The 16,567-nt window shown below is 38.8% G+C and overlaps 1 protein-coding gene across 2 annotated transcripts in view; it reads right to left on the bottom strand.

Annotated features, from left to right (window-relative positions):
* The window catches only part of LOC113685522 (thioredoxin domain-containing protein 16), a 17,948-nt gene extending 1,435 nt beyond the window's left edge, over positions 1-16,513 (bottom strand). Inside the window, exons 1-23 of one of the 2 annotated variants that reach the window (XM_089210267.1) lie at positions 15,353-16,513; positions 15,135-15,220; positions 14,922-14,986; positions 14,735-14,815; positions 13,337-13,458; positions 12,132-12,222; positions 11,382-11,532; positions 10,433-10,593; positions 9,679-9,778; positions 8,919-9,027; positions 8,075-8,191; positions 7,321-7,442; positions 6,621-6,739; positions 6,189-6,370; positions 5,522-5,674; positions 4,663-4,719; positions 4,210-4,324; positions 3,858-3,926; positions 3,267-3,403; positions 2,595-2,679; positions 2,226-2,367; positions 1,135-1,295; positions 258-351 (exon numbers count right to left, since the gene is read on the bottom strand). In XM_089210267.1, coding sequence (XP_089066393.1) covers positions 258-351; positions 1,135-1,295; positions 2,226-2,367; positions 2,595-2,679; positions 3,267-3,403; positions 3,858-3,926; positions 4,210-4,324; positions 4,663-4,719; positions 5,522-5,674; positions 6,189-6,370; positions 6,621-6,739; positions 7,321-7,442; positions 8,075-8,191; positions 8,919-9,027; positions 9,679-9,778; positions 10,433-10,593; positions 11,382-11,532; positions 12,132-12,222; positions 13,337-13,458; positions 14,735-14,815; positions 14,922-14,986; positions 15,135-15,220; positions 15,353-15,509 — 2,676 coding nt within the window. In that variant the 5' untranslated portion in view covers positions 15,510-16,513. The remainder of the gene's footprint in view (positions 1-257; positions 352-1,134; positions 1,296-2,225; positions 2,368-2,594; positions 2,680-3,266; positions 3,404-3,857; positions 3,927-4,209; positions 4,325-4,662; positions 4,720-5,521; positions 5,675-6,188; positions 6,371-6,620; positions 6,740-7,320; positions 7,443-8,074; positions 8,192-8,918; positions 9,028-9,678; positions 9,779-10,432; positions 10,594-11,381; positions 11,533-12,131; positions 12,223-13,336; positions 13,459-14,734; positions 14,816-14,921; positions 14,987-15,134; positions 15,221-15,352) is intronic. The other variant, XM_089210269.1, reaches the window with a different exon arrangement.
* Positions 16,514-16,567: the final 54 nt, after the last annotated feature.

Genomic DNA, 16,567 nt, shown 5'->3' on the forward strand with positions numbered 1-16,567 from the left:
GTGTGGAAAACTGACTACAACGACCAATCAAAGCAAAGGTTAACATCATCATTAGCCCATGAGAAGCCAGAATTTCTTGAAGCGCGCGAAAACGCGGGTGACCAAGTGGCGGTTGGTATTTGTTTTGCGTCTGATTGGTTGAAAGGATGGAGCGGGTTCTTTCGACGAATCACAAGGTGCAGTAGAACCAAACCAAACACAGATTGCCTTATATACTTCGATAGAAATATCTCTATTCAAACAACTATTTAACAAACCTTTTCGTGATTCACCAAGACCAATGCAGGAAGAGAACCACTAGTTCCTGCGTATGACTTCAAGATTTCAGCGTTTACATCTTTGTCAGAATATCTGAAACAATCACACCACCAAAATCTCAAGAAAAACTCCATAGAACTTACACAGTAAGTCAAACTGACACCACAATACCCAAACTGCTTTGTCATCTCAAAAAAAAAAAATCTGAGCCGCAAAAAATATTTTCGTCGCTAACTAAAAATTTCGTAAAGTCAGCAGAAGTTAGCACGAAGCCAAACGGACACTACGTGCTAAGAGCGGAATGACCTGTTAACAGGACTTTTTCTGCTGTCAAGTCGTCCGGTTTGTTTAACTGGCTACTAGTTTCCAGTCATACCAATTTTTCGCATGTCATGCGTACATTAGTGATGGGATTCTATGCTACGGTTAAGCGAATTCGAAGGAAATGAAATATGAATGATCAAATTGCCTGTTACACCTTCGAAACTGACGCAATAATTTGTTGCAATCCTAGTTTCGCTTAAGCCTGTTTTGTTTTGGAAAAAAAAACCCTAGCAGTTAGCTAGGTAATGATAGCGTACGAGTATGCTCTAGTCATTAGCGCTGCAAGAGGCGCGTTTCTCCGCTCGAGGGAAGACTTAAGACGAGTTGAGGAAACGTTTGCCAAAGATCTGGCACTATCAGTGCTAGATCCCGACAGACCTCTCGCTGACTTGCAATACTCAAGAAACACTCGTGTAGAAACGATAGTTACGAGGGCATTCTCGTGGATTACAGCGGGGACGAACATCAAACTTGAACTCAAGCGCAGTGAGAACTCCATTCCTCCCTTTACTGACTAAATTACAAAAAAACTGAAAAAATGCAGTTACTTACACGGGCATCCAGCAAAGGAAAATAGATGGCAGCGACTTGTCGCGTGCGAGCCTTGTCATGACAGGTGTTATGACAGAGTCTTCACTATCAGCTCGGAAAACTATCAGTAGTGGCTTTTTGTATGATAAGTATGTTGGAAGATTGAAAGGTGTCAACTCACCCTGCAAAGAGGAATATCAAAAACAAGTCATTACATCAAGTAGCACATAAGTTTTGCGAGGGTTTGATTTTTCAGATTAGTGAATTTCAGCTGGAAACTCGTTTTTGCGAATTTCCAATTTTGCAGCACAAAAAGTAACAATAAACGCTAGTTACTTACAAAAATGAGTTCAAAAGTTATATATTCTTTCATTGTAAATCTACCAGTGGTCTATCACAAATGCTGCAATGCGATTGGATATGCTAATCGCTATTTATTCCATCACAAACATTGAATTTAGAAAGACTCCCAACAGCATGCATTGGTAAACAAAATGAACTAAAGAACACGAACCTGTCTTGTAATTAAGACCTGAACTACAAGAAGATTTTTCCTATAAAAATTACACAACTCGCATCGATTTCTATGTGTGATAATGGATTTTAGGAAGTATCTAATAACACCCAACTGGCCAATTGGTAAAAAATCTATCGTGTATTGCATCGGTAATAATGCACAAGAAAAAATTACGCGCTTCTGATCGGCTGAAAACGAGTGCTTCTCGTGTAACGCAAGTGCAAATTTGTAACACGGGTGCAAATTACAAAAAGTGCGCGCACGCTTTCAAAATTTCGTCTGTCTTGACTTTTTGGGGCGCTCAAAAACTCTGCAAATCACTCGCCACCAGCTCGTCATTTATAAACTTTTTCGTGTTCTCCGAAAATCCTACGCGGTTTATTAATAATGATAATAGGACTGAGTGGAGTTCAATTCTGTCTGTATTATTACAAACAGAATTGTACGACACAAAGTCCTATTATCAGTTAATCATAACCATAACAATTTCCGAAACAAACGAATAAATTTGGGACAGACATCTCCGCTAGAGAAATTTTACTCATGTTGTTGTCTATAGTTCTCTCAAATTATTTATTTCACCTCAAATACTTACAAATGACGGCAAGCTTGCGCTTAGAACAAAATCAACAATGGCCTGTGGGGTGAACTTGGGTTCAAATACGTCCACTGATTTGAATGGATCATTTCGTTTATACGCCATAACGGCGGGCAGCTTCAGGCCGTATTCTGCTGATCTGTAACCAAAAGTTAGCTAACATTAATGGCTGAAGAGATAGCAGTGATGCACTCCCAGCTAAAGAAATATTCGAATTAGTCTTCTACTTCCCCTCTCCATTCATTCTTGCTCTTAATCACACATTGTGGCTCAGTGAACGATCCAACTTGCTATACCAACTCGCCCTTCCTCATCAGACACCAGCACTGTGGGTTTCAATTGAGTGAGGTAGGAATAAGAACTTACAGTGTTTCCGCTGCCTCGCTTGTTACATAACCCATAAGAAACTTGCCGTGTAGGGATTTAGCTGCAGCTTCAAACGCTTCAAATTCTAAAAAAAAGAAGGCAGCACACTAGATTAGAACTTTGACGTGAATTTTATTGAGGTAGTTTATTAGAAAAAAGGGCTGTGCTTATGTCAAGTGGCTCATCCAGCTAGAGTTTTCCTAGTCTCTTTCAAATGAAGCACAAAGGAGTATTGGTACTCCCCCTGGTTGGGAGGCTGATGTATTGCAGGTCCGTCCCCGCCTCAGCATTTTGTCAAGCTTCCTTGACAATTCGCCAGTACCCAACTGTACCCCTGGAGGTGGCCTGGGGTGGAGAGAGGCAGGTCCCCCCCTCTCAGCATTTTGTTAAGCTTCCTAAACAATTTGCCAGTACCCAATTATACTCCCGGGGGTGGACTGGGAGGAGAGAGGCAGGTTCCCAGCCCCCCCCCCTTTAAGTATTTTTTCAAGCTTTCTTGACAAATTGCTGATACCCAATTATACTCTTGGGGGTAGACTGGGTGGACGCACTTTGAGAGTAAAGTTTCTTGCCCGAGAACACAGCCCAGTAACCTGGCCAGGTCTCGAACCCTGGGCTCTCTTTTAAGCACGCTACCCTGAGGGCCCCAAAGTGATTCAGTCAAGAACCAACCTTTGTCACTCCTATCCAAAAACATGCCCACAACTGCTATGTCAGTCGCGGTCTTTGCCAAGGAGGGAAATCGACCATCTAGAAACATTTCCACAACATCTTTGTTGTCTAGCGCCAGAGGCTGATTAGGTTGAAGCCTATCATAATAAAAGAAAAAAGATATTAAAACATCAACCTTGAAAAAATTTACTGGGTTGTCAAACTGACAAAATAAAAAAGAGAAAAGTGGACAAAAGAGCGAGAGTATGATTGACTATTAGCAATGAGGCAAAATCGTTTGGAATAGAACAAACTTATATCTTATTTACTTACCCGGGCAACTTGCCTCTTCCCCCCCCCTCCCGACCCAACTTACACTTTGCGCCCTGTGATCTTACAACAAAGAACGTAGTAAGGGGTAAGGGGGGGGGGAGGGAGGGGGAAGAAAGCAGCGGTACAGAGAACGCATCTTTAAAAAGCGCCAGAGAAAAGAAATCTCTCCGTTTGCGGTACAAAAACACTTATGTATAGTCTCTTTAACAATAGACTTCTACGTATTCATTGTTTCCAAATCCCATCATTTTATATCAACTACAATTCTGGTCTGCTTACAACAAAACGGCTTTAGCCAGATGATCGCTGTCTAACGGTCCTCTGTAAGTGATTTCGTCAGAATCTTTACTGTGGAAAAACAATGGCAAGAGGTCGGTTAGCACCGAATACTCCCAAAATTTCTCTGAATTTACTGCTCTCCCGATGTTGCAAGAATTTCCCTCAAAATAGATTGAAAACTAAGAATATCGTTAAAGAAGCACTGGTTTTTCATAGTGGTGAAATACGACAAGCCACGTACCAGATCCATAAAACCCTTTTAATCTTTTGTTTTACGAAAATCAAGAATTATTGCGTTTAGACCACATCATAGGAAAGGGCTGTTACTTCTCAGGAATCAGGCGACACTTACCGGTACATCTTGATTGTGGGATAAATCGTAATGTTATTCGACTGGCAAACATCGGTCCAATCAAAACAATTTACACGAGCCAATTTGATGGCGAAGTTTCCCACATCCAAATTTCCTGTTCGAAAGACAATAAATAACGCCACTTTATGTCACAATCGACCACTTCATGCGCAGAATCTCGCTCGAAAATACTCCTTACTTTAATTTTGGGAGAGAAATATGGATTAAAAATTAATTGAAATATTTTTCTTAGTTTCATTTGAGTGGTCATGCCTTAGATGACCGTTCAATACAGGTAGAAGACAATAAAAATAGGCCGTTGGGACCCAGTAATAGACGTGAAAATTACTGTGATTATGAGGAATCAAATACGGGACTTTGACAACTGACCGCTAAATACAGGGTGGCCGCTTAGTACAGGTTCGATGAGAGGTAAGTTTTGCAGATACTTACTTATGTGTGTAGCAGCATCAACATATGGTTGTAGAAAAGCTTTACAACGCGCATCCCCTGAAAAGAAAATGAAATGAAAGAAAGTTAAATTTCACGAAAAAAAGCGAGAAAAAATTACATTTAAATCTGATTGCAGCAGTCTAACGGTTAGATTTGGTCGGGTCAAAGTGTTGTGTTCTTGGGCAAAACACTTTATTCTCCCCATGCTCTCTCCACCCGGGAGTATAAACGAGTACCAAAAAAAAAAAACAGGGGAACATCAATCTGCCTTGGACTGGCATCCCATCCAGGAGGGGGGAGGGGGTAGCTGTAATTCTGGTCACTTCCTGCCACGGAAATCTGGTAGAGTCGAGGCTCTTAACTTTATTCGTAGACGTTACCCTTTTGTTATAGAAGAAAGTGGACAGGTCGCGAGTTATCCTACTTCTTAACTATCGACTAGAAAAATGTCCATAACATCATCAAATAGTGAAATAAAAGTTTCTGTCCCCTAATTTTTTGAGGGGACGAATTTCCAAGAAAAAAAAAAGAGTAAAACTCGAGTTATAATAACAGAAAGGGCAAAATACAATTGACCAGCAGCAAAGAAAAACAGCTACAATAAAGAAAGCAGCAACACGCATGGCGACGTTTGAACAGCATAAATCGAGTCTTCTTTAGAAAATTAGGTCAATAGGCCACACGTCATCTTGCAAAACATATTGGTGCGCTTCGAATGGTTGGTTTTTAACAGAAGTGACTTAATCGTGAGACAAACTATACTTCCTTCTATTGATTGCATTTTGATATGACAAATCACCATATCAAGAGGTGAGATCAGAGTTAAGATACAATTTCATAATTTGCCGAAGCAACTTACATGGTTGGAAGAAGTCTACTACCAATAGATCATTTTCTTTCTTGACGGCATCAAACGTTTTGTCAGTCAATGCAGGCACCAGGGTCTCAGGTACAACAGTGGGTTTTGCCTTTAGAACTGCCTCCGAAACTTCATCGTCTTCTGTCTCTTCCTCTGAAATACAGTTCAAAGAGGAAAAAGAAAAGTGAAACAACAACGACAGAAAAAACAATATTGGAATAACCCAAAGAAGCGAAGAAACGATGGGTCGAAGGGACGAAGGGATGAAGGGACGAAAGAACGAGGGGAAAAAGAGACGAGGGGACGAAGGGACGAAGAGACGAAGGGACGAAGGAACGAAGGAACGAAGGAACGAAGGAACGAAGGAACGAAGGAACGAAGGAACGAAGGAACGAAGGAACGAAGGAACGAAGGAACGAAGGAACGAAGGAACGAAGGAACGAAAGGACAAAGGGATGAAGGGATGAAGGGACGAAAGGACGAAAGGACGAAGGGAAGAACAAACGAAAAGGCAAAGGGACGAAAAAACGAAATGTGGAGCAGAAGATAACCAGGAGTATAAGAGGTAATCGGCAGACTGTTTCATGTACACTTGGTGCTGCTTAAGCTGATCTAAACCTGGTTTAATCCCAAGCTACAATTTACTTTCGCGAAACGAGCATCATACCTGGTAAATAAACTTCATCCACAGATTCTTCACTGCTTTGAGATGTCTCCGATTCGCTCTCCTCCTCCTCGTCCAGTTTGTCGATATATTCTTCGCTATCTTCGTTTTCTTCGTTGGTGTGTGGGAATGAAATTAGTGCCTCATCTGACAAGCTTGGAGGCAGTGAAACAGGTCTCTTGATCCTTAGAAAATCAATAATTCATATAACTTTGGGATATTTAAACATCAGTTCGATAAATCGCTGTTAAGGAGAGCCCAAAACGTTTCGCTCCACTTTGAAAAATAAACAAAACAAAAAAACAAAAGCAAATGAAGAAACGACATCTTCTCCACGGAGAAACTAAGATTTTTTATTTGAGTTCTCTGAGTTTCACTGAGTAGGAGAAGAGATGGAAATAGCCCATTACGAGTGTGTTTGTAACAATTGTTTACTTTGTATGGTCGATTATGAATTTCATCATTGCTTCATATTCAAGTTCACTTGTGTACTGGATGAAATCGTCTTCGGACTTGGTCAAATACAGATAAACAACTGGTAACTTTTCTCCTTCCTGAAGAAATGACAGAGAGAAGCAAATGATAAGCTTTCAAAATATTAACTCTTGAAATAATTTCCTGTTATCGAGGTTAAAATATACTGATAAATTTATTGTTCTCTGACCTGGCGCGAGACTTTCATCAAAATAAATCACTTATATATCCAAGACTATATTTTTATTGGGAGTGGAGAGTAATCCAGAATTGCTTTCGTTTCGCTTTTCTTTTTCCGGTGATTGGTCTAGAAAACTCACACCAACTTCTCAACCAATCAGGTGCAATACTAAAATTGATCAACACTTGTTCACTCGCGTTTTCCCGCGCTTCGAGCGGTTGACAAGTCTTTGTATTAAGTTGGCTTTTTTTCCTTATAATTTCCTCTGTTCACCTAAAAGGCCTTTTCTATAAATTTAGTTTGGTTCCGCAACTGCCAATCGATATTCCATCTACCATAAATAAACAGCTGCCTAAATCTCGAGAGACGAAGTGAATCATGCCAAAGTCTTCTTGGATTAAGAATTAACGAGTTGAGTAGGATTCCGTTACGGTTTCAACACAGATTTCAAAGAACAATCGCTTAACTCCAAAAACTTACAAACATCTTTTTCTGCCGCGTGGTCTTGACATATGCAAAGGTGATTCTTCCCTCTCCACCCCTATCAAAAGTGCGAACGATACGTCGTAACGTTCTGGAAAATTTCTCACAGGGTTCGTGATCTACGAAAAAAAAAAAATAAATAAACACAAAAATTAACAAAGTTGAAATCTATTGTCACGTGCACGCCATAAACAAGGTGAAACCAGCAAGAGGTGCCATTTTCAGGCAAGACTAAGAGGTGTGTGACGTATTCAGGAGAGATGTTAGTTTAAGTATGTGACTCATGAATAAAAGCAGTTAAAGTTGCTAAAGCAGTAAGCAAAACATTAAAACTGTCATTCCGAGTTAAATTGTACTTACAAGATGTTTTAAGAATGCGTTGTAATGCTGTAGGCATGTCGGAAGGGCAAAGATTTTCAAGGATGGCAAAAGTGGTCCGGTATGTGTAAAAGTTAAGAATTTGAAGCTAAAGTTGGAGCGTTTCTCTAGGCGCAGGCCGAAAAAATCGATCACAGGCGTCCCTCTTACGAATTCAAGCAAGAAGAGAGGTCACCTCAAAATTCAAGCCTAAGAGAAGCGTGCGAGATATGAGAGTTACGCGCGAGAGAGTGGCGCGTGACTCTTCGCGCTCTCCTCGCGCTCTCCTCGCGCTCTCCTCGCGCTCACCTCGCGCTTGCCTCGAAAAAGTACATAAATGACGACTATTTAGTACGCTGGTCAGATGTGCATGTAAATCTCAGTAATTAGTTACCTTCCTTGCAGAAAACTACCATCAAAAAGTCCAGTGCAAAGAGATAGTTCGTATCCAGGCTTTTCATAGCGTCTTTATAGCTTGCGTATGTGAGCTTCTGAAGAGACGAGGCCTCGGCTAAATGAATCAATATATCAATCAATCAATAAAACACAGTAGATGAATCTTCATTGGTGTCAATAGTCATCAAAGATTGCCTTGTTTTTGCCTCATTACGCTCTGTGATTGATCAAGTAAACTGATGTCATTCCCTCAACCAATAAGATGCAACTGTAAAATCAACCTCGACTTGATTTTTCGAGTTTTCCCGCGCTTAAGGCCGATCACGTGAATTAAATTGAGTTCTGATTGGTTTCCTAGGATTGTGATATTATTGGCTGTTGCAATAACCCTGTACTTTAGCCTCTTGTTAAATGAAACCTCTTCAGATAGCGCTCCAAGATATAGTGAGGGCATCTGAGTACGCAAGATCGACTCCCTTAGCTGGCGGTAGCCTTGCAAGGAACTCGGTAAGCAAAAACAAATAATTGGGCGAGTAAAATATGGCAAACCTCGGCTAATTTAGTAATTTGGCTGAAAGCTCCACTAAGCGGACAGCTTAATGAGTTTGAATCAAATCTTCATTATTCCCTCAAAACAGTCAGATTCGAAATTGCGGTGATCACACATTCTTTTTCTCCTGTGCAGTGAACAATCAACCGCTATCATAATAACGCAGTTCTTAAACCACCGAAGGACTTTTATGCGCCTGTATAGAAGATGCCTGTTTCGTTTTCAATCTTTCATTAAATTAACTACTTTGGAAATAAGTTATTAATACAAAAAACGTTGAGTTAACTCTTACCAATTCTGTTGTACTCAGCAGTAGGATTATCTATCAAAGGTTTGATGAAATGTTTCAAATTATTTAAAGTAAATCTTGCGATATTTTCAGGGAACAATTCTATATATGTCTAAGGGAATGAAAAAAAAGGACATTTGGTTAGTTAAAGAAGATAAGTGTATCAAAGAAAGAAAGAAACTCATGTACTTTCCTAAGTGAAACAAGAAAAGTGGGATAAAAAAAAAACAAATATAAAAACAAACAAACGAACAAACAAAGCAATAATAATATTTTTAAAAGCACAGTACTGTGTTGAGAACCAACCTGTTGGAATTTGAAAAAAAATTCATGGAGGCTTTTTCTTGAAGACTTCCTCTTACAGTTATCAAAATGAGTCCAGCTTACGGTACTTAACCCACAAAACTATCCCTCCTCAATCTTAGTGGTTTATGAGTAGGCCTTGATAACTAGCGCTTCGGCAAGAAATTTTCTTTATGCGGACAAAAGTACGAGGCCTGGAGCGGCGAGAGCTGGCGAGGGGTCTGGTACTGATTATTGGTGCCAGACCCCCGGTAGACCATTCCCCGACTCGTCTCAAATCTTTCCGCGGGCCGAGAAACGCGCATCCTGCAGCGCTAATAATAACGTCTCTTTAGCAGCCGCTCTTTAGGGTGTCACGCAACTTGCTGACAGTACTGCGTGACATACCAAACAGACTAAACAAAATTCAAGAAACTATATGTTACGAGAGTGTGATTTATCTCGTTATAAATGCAAATACCCTGTTATCACCATCTCCCTTTGCTGCTACAAAAGCTGCTGTTGGAAAATTGCTGTCTTGGGCCAAACCAAACGACGCTAACATGTCTTTTTGGTCATTTCTGCAAAGAGAGAAATTTAAAAAAAACAACATTAATTTGCTTAATACAACAATTGTATCAATCTCTCTCCAAAAGCCCCCGTTCACTTCACCAGCGGTCGTTACACTGGACAAACGTTGCAGGGGGCTCTAGGAATGAACGTGAAGAGAATTAAGAAAAATATCAATTGGGGGATTATTAGTTGATCCAATACCACATTCTCTGAACCAGCCTCTACAGAAATGTATGGCAGACAGTAAAGAGAATTACTAACAAGATCTTAGTAGGGAAAAGTTACAAAGTGGGGTTGGTTACATAACTTAAACCAGCCAGAGTCACTTCTGTGAGTCTAAGAAAACGAATCAAATCAATGTCGATATTTGAAAAACTGCGCACCTACCCTTCCCCTAAATCAACCTTAACCCAAACTTGTTATCAGTTGACTGGTTTTGGGTTAAGGGAGGGGTGGGTATGCAATTACTCGGATACTGACATTAATCTCATAAAAGGAGGGAGGGGAGGGGTGGGTATAAAGTCGTTCAGTTACTGACATTAATCCTACCCCTCCCCTAAACCAACCTGAACCCAAACTCGTTATCAGTTGACTATTGTTGGGTTAAGGGAGGGGTGGGTATGCAGTTACTCAGATACTGACATTAATCCAAGAAAACTTACACATTGACAAGTATCACTCCAATAGCACCTTGAAACTCTAGCGCCATTTGCTCAATCTCCTTTGTGTCAAGATCAGCAACTTTATCCCTGAATACAAACAATTTGTCGACAGGGGGTTGCAGGGAGTCAAACACAGTTGATCTGTTACTTGGAAGAATAACCTGCAAGAGGCATACAAGAATTGCTCAAAAATGGTGAAGTCAGCTTACAAGCCATTGATGGCTTATTCTCTTGAGATTGTACCAGTTTAAGCAGCATAAAGCAACAAAGAGTATGGCTATGCCACCCCCCCCCCCTTCATCCCTCGGAGGCAGTTCAGTGCAACATTGCCCTCCAGCACTTATCTTAACAGTTGACCAGTCCCCATTTATACACCTGTGTGGAAAGAGGCACTGTCAACATATACCATTGTTTTTCACAAGACCCTCCTTTTGTGATTTGAGAGTCTCTTTAGGGATAGAACTCCCTTTAAGTTTGCAAAATATCCCAGAGAAAAAGCAATTTGGATTTTTTTTGTGAGTGGGAAGGCCTAGAGACATGAAGCAGTAAATCAGTCTTGGCAACATGTCAGGGAGACAAGTTGACATCACAATTCCCATGGTGTAAAAAAGTGAATTTGTGAAAAATTTTCATTACTGCAGTAGAGTTTTGTCACAGCAATCAACTGAAACAAATTCAAACATGGTTTAAGAGATAAAACCAAAGAAAATTTTACTCAGAGTCCATAAACAATTGTGTGAGTTATCTTTTCCTAGATAGTTGTCTAGATTTTTTGGTTTTAGCTCTCAAGCACTCATGTTAATGAATGTGGTTTATGGGATGAAACAGAAACAAATTGGCAAAAAAAAATTTGGGGGGGGGGGGCATGGGTTGGGAATATAATCTAAATTCTCCAGACATTAGCATCACCAGAACAACTTTTTATCAGTATCATTAAACAGGTACTCACATATTTCGGAAGTTCTTGGCTCCTTACAAATCTTATCAATGGAGTTTTTTCAACTTTTCCTGTAAACTTAGTGAATGGGCATCTGCCTTGGGTATTTTTCATTTGTTTACAGTGAAAAAGATATACAGCTGCCTTTTGGTTTGTGAAGAGACTGTTTGTAAAGATCACACAAAATAACTGAGATCAGTAACTTGCAAAAAAATCATCAAAGAGGCTAAATATGGGAAAGTGCTTATAGCTTACAGGGGTAATTCCAGAAATTGAAGAGTATCAAAATGGAGGAAATGTGCATGCTGTTAAAGTTTAGCAACCCTAAATTCAAGCCCCACAAATTTCCCCTTAAAGTAATACGGCTGAATCATCCAGTAAGATCATGAAAATAAAGGAAATGATCACCAACTGAGGAAGCTTGATTGTTTAACAACAAATTCTCCAGCTGGCGTCTTAGGAAATGTATGGAGAATGTTGAGGAAAAAATTTTAACTGCATTTACAGTAGAAATGCTAATTACTATCAAAATGAGGTATCTCAGTTTGCTTATCTACAGTATGCTGATTTCTCAGGCCAGTGGCCATAACACAATAAAAATTCAATTCCACTATTTATTTTGATCACAAAAGATGCATTTCAGAATGAGCAATGTGACTCTATTCTGATCTAGGACCTCCACAACAACATGAACCACACAGTCCCAAAGCAATGTTTAAAGCACAAAGACCTGTATTGCCTAACAGAATTTTCTTCACTAACCCAATTTTCTTCATCAATTCTTCATCTGTTGTGAGACCAAAGAACACCTCGTTTTTAAAGTAATGCACTAATTCAAGGAAGTGTCGATGCTCTGTTTAAAGAAAAAAGAAACCAACTGCTAAGCATTGTGTATACTCAACCTGAAAATGAAACACTAACAGCAATAACACGTCACTAATTTACCAACTAATATATTCAAAAAAATTTTCAAATACTTCTGAAAAAAACACTCAGTAGCTATTAATAAGTATAATACTGTGTCTTGAGATGGCCAAAATACTCATCAGATACTTTTGGGCCACACTGAGAGTATCTTTTCACCAGCATTTGATAATTTTAATTCAACAAATCATAACTTGTGAATGTGTGGTTGGGAAACAATGTTGACATCTTGAATTTGAATGCAATGCTCTAAGAACTCGCTTGAAAATTCTGAAAGGTATCCAAAGAGTATTTAGTCAGGGATTTAAATGAAGTACTTTCAAAAGTAAGCCAGGAGTCTCTCACTAGGTACAAAAGGAATCCTGCTGTCTGCAGTATAGTTTGTAACTATATCTTATTATTAAAAATTTCAGATCTCAAATATCATTGTCATAGTAACTTGGTGAATTTCTTTCCATTTTGGATAATCTGCAGCCATTTTTTAGTATTCAGTCTGTGGAGAGAGATTAGTTCTAGATGACTTAGCTAAGAGGCAAATGGAAATGGAGATAGAAGGGGACTTGATTGAAAATCGAGCAATTTAAGGTTTCATATTTCCAGAAGGTGGCCTCTTTGTATCCAGCAAATAAGTAAGGAGACAGTGACTTTCAGGGTAAAAATTGTGAAAAAAATTGCTGCAAGTGGAACTGGAAAAATTTGGAAAATTATATTGTGAAGTTGCACAATTTTTTCCTCATGGTTGTGACAGGAAAGTAAAGGAAAATCTTTGTTTTAGATGGTAACCTGAAGCAGGTTTTAAGTCTTCCAGGTGTTGCACAAGGATTAAAAACATCTGTAATTACAACTGTTAGACTGGGTTTGATTTTCAATTCTTCTGTGCTCAAATATTAACAACAGATTGTCAAACAAACAAAGTCAATTTGTAACATTCATGCCTGGGAGACAGGCCCCCTTGACAACTGGAGCAAGAGGTTTTAATTTACATGTAATTGTGAGGGGGTGATAAGACAGGTGTTGGTTATGAAGAAAAAAACTAGGGTCACCTTTTATTCCTAGTCCTTTGACATAACAGAGGACGCCATCTTTATATCCCTGTTCTACAGCAAGAACTCTATTAAATGAGTCTTCGTCGAAAATGAAATAGTAGTGATCAGTTAACACATACCTGAAATAAAGACATGAACAGAAAAAGAGACAGATTAATCCTTAGAGAGTGACATATGTCCAGCTTCTCCTTACAGTACCACCCATGAATCAAACATTTAGGTCACAAGAATAAAGGAGCTGATCACCAACTACAGAAGCTCTTGATTATGAAATTAATTCTCTATGTCAACACCCTGTGAAGTGTATAGAGAACAGTATGGAGAATATGTATGTTGATCTTTAGGTGTAAAAGATTAGGGATAACATACTGGCCCTCTTGTTTAAATACAGGCCCTGAAATTGCTATGTCACAAACACAATGCTGCCAGAAAGATGAGTGAACACAAAACATACCACACTTTGCCCTGGATAGAGTCATACATTGTGCTTGACAAATTGTAGACTGCACTGATGCTTATTTCAAACAGCTAGAGGTTGTTGAAACAATTGTTCAGTGGAATCTTTCCCTGGGATCTCAATACAAATTCTCCCTACTATCTGCCACACTTTACTTATAATTCTAACTGTGAGAACTTGATACTAGATCAGACAAGAATCCATAAGGGATGTTTTTAGTACTTCTTAACAAATTTCTGCTGGACAGTGTAATAATATTATAAGGAGAAACTACAGTTTGATCACTGGTGAGAGTAAAAAGGTCAAAAGGCCACACATTTAAAGGATTTTAAATGAACAAGAAAAAAAAAGAGAGAAGAATTAAGTTGTATTTAACAACTATAATAAGGTCAGTCGTTTTCCTGAATATCTGAATATCTGTATGTTTGACTTTAAGGAAACCAATTAAATGTCTTTTGTAATAGCTATTACATAATTGCAATTTGTTGGTATTGAAAACAGCTATATTGAGTAAAAATAATTAACAAATTTTGGATGACAAATTATTACCAGCCTCTGAAAGCTCAAAAATGTCTGCTATTTTTTTTCCAAGAAATTTATATCACAGAAAACTAATATATGAAACCTAATATATGGGCAAAATCATATTATACGCAAAAACCACCTGCAGGTATTGAAAGAACAGGATTACAAAAGACAAACAAAGGCCTTCGATTTTTATGAAAAATACAAGTCGCAACAATATAAAGTGTGGAAATTAAACAAAAGAAAATGTTACACGTTCCGATTGCCAATTTCCAAAATCAATAGATACTTCTTCTTTTAAATTCATCCAAGCTACAGGGAGTTAAAAATGAATCCTTAATGTCGAATTTAGAAACAAACCACGTGTGGTTTTCTCTCACTCATAATCTCTCGGCAAGCTTTATGATACTTACTGTAAGAGGTTAGCCACGATCGAATCTTCGTCGAACAAGTGGCTGACATCGATTCCTTCTGAAGGAATCGGATCGCCCTTCCTGGTCAAATTAATAAAATAAATTTCGAGTCAAAACGTTGATGGTTTTGCAATAACTTCAATGCGACACAATACGCGTTTATGGCTTCATTTCTTGAAAGCATTACCTGTACACGAAAATGTTTCGTTCCTTATTAGAACATTGAGAAATGGACTCTTCTGCACAGTTTACCTGCAATTCGATTGTAAACATGATGTGTTTGAAATAGTTTCGTTTTAGTTGTAATCTAGAGGGAAGTAATTGGGAGCAACGATAATTTTGTAAAATATTGATTAAGTCTAGCTGCGGTTCGGTTTAAAAAGCGTAAAATAGTCTTCACCTTGCATAATTCAATTCCAAATGACTCTAAAATGTCCGACGATTTGTCAAATTCTTTGGCAAACTTTGGATTCCCCTGTCTGATAGCTTAGACAAAATATAAAACAATTCATAAATACCTACATTTAACGAAAACAGGAAATAAACAGAGTGAGTATTACTTAATACTTGCCTAAAGGCGATAAAAGCTTCAATAATCATGAGAGGAGGTAAACTTACATGGTTTATCAAAGAAAACAGCAATGAAATCTTGGTTCGTGGATTCCCCAATGTTTTTCAAGTCCTCTGAGGTAAGTTTTCTAACAGGGCTGGCTCCAAGTACAGCGATGTGAAGACAACAAATGAGCAAAAATAGATACAAATTCCCCAACTTCATCTTTCTTTGGAGCTAAAACAACTTATGGTAACTCTTGACGAGTTATTACAACCTATGCTCTCTGAAAGTCTTCCCTTCTTTAAGTATCACGTCCCTGTCTCAGTTTATGCTCCGTAAATGTTAGCCTCGACCAATAACGGGAAGACTCGTAATATCTCAAGGTAAAATGTATTCTTTAGTCTCAGCGCCAACATCGACCGAAGTAAGGTCTTTTTCACGTGTCGTCTCGATATTTTTCAGAAATCTGTTTCTTCCAAGGCAGGTGGCATTTTGAATATAACTGCTTTGTCTTAAACACGATTGTTCACGTAATGAGAAAGAAATCTGCATTTTATGAGGCGATTTATGCACAAAAGATTTGCGGATGTTTGAAATTCACTTAAATGAGTCTCTGTCACGCATGCTTGAAAGAAAGTGTACGATTGTCGCGCATGGCGTGACAATACTTGATTTCGCATGAGATGGAGAAAGCTCTCTCTCTTAATCTTCTTCTTCTTCATCATCATCAGACCAACCGAATATATCTTTGTTTGTAACATTATTTCATATTCATCACTACTTAATGGCTATTGATCATGTGTTCTCTGAAAACTACGGGACGTTTTAACACGCTTGCGATTAGCGTCTGAGCCGGAAGTATACGAAATTTCCAAAGAAATTAATTGTTTCCTCAAGCTATACTGTTTTGGCCTCCAGTTTTTTGTTTGTGTTGGCGATCACTTACTTCAAACTACAAATTAAAGTTTTATCAGCCATAACCAAAGAGGAGCAAGGCACTGCTTTTCTTGTAAATTTTTCAACGGTCATCAGGTTGCTAAGTGAGATAATGCCCTTTCAAGTTTCATGTGATCAGTTGATCGGCTAATCCCTCAAATGCACGCCATCATTCTTTTCATGGAGAAAATTCCTCCTATTTTTTTTGAAGCTCATTGTTGTTTACAAGTCTTAGCTAAACTGGCAGCCTTCAAAAAAGGAATCGTTGTGTGACACCTAGAAAAAGGACCGTTGCGTTACATCTTAAAACAAAGGCTGCGAATTGCGAAAGAGAGCAGATTGTT

The sequence above is a fragment of the Pocillopora damicornis genome, chromosome 6 (genome assembly GCF_964200805.1).
Source record: "Pocillopora damicornis chromosome 6, jaPocDami1.2, whole genome shotgun sequence".
Classification (NCBI taxonomy): domain Eukaryota; kingdom Metazoa; phylum Cnidaria; class Anthozoa; order Scleractinia; family Pocilloporidae; genus Pocillopora; species Pocillopora damicornis.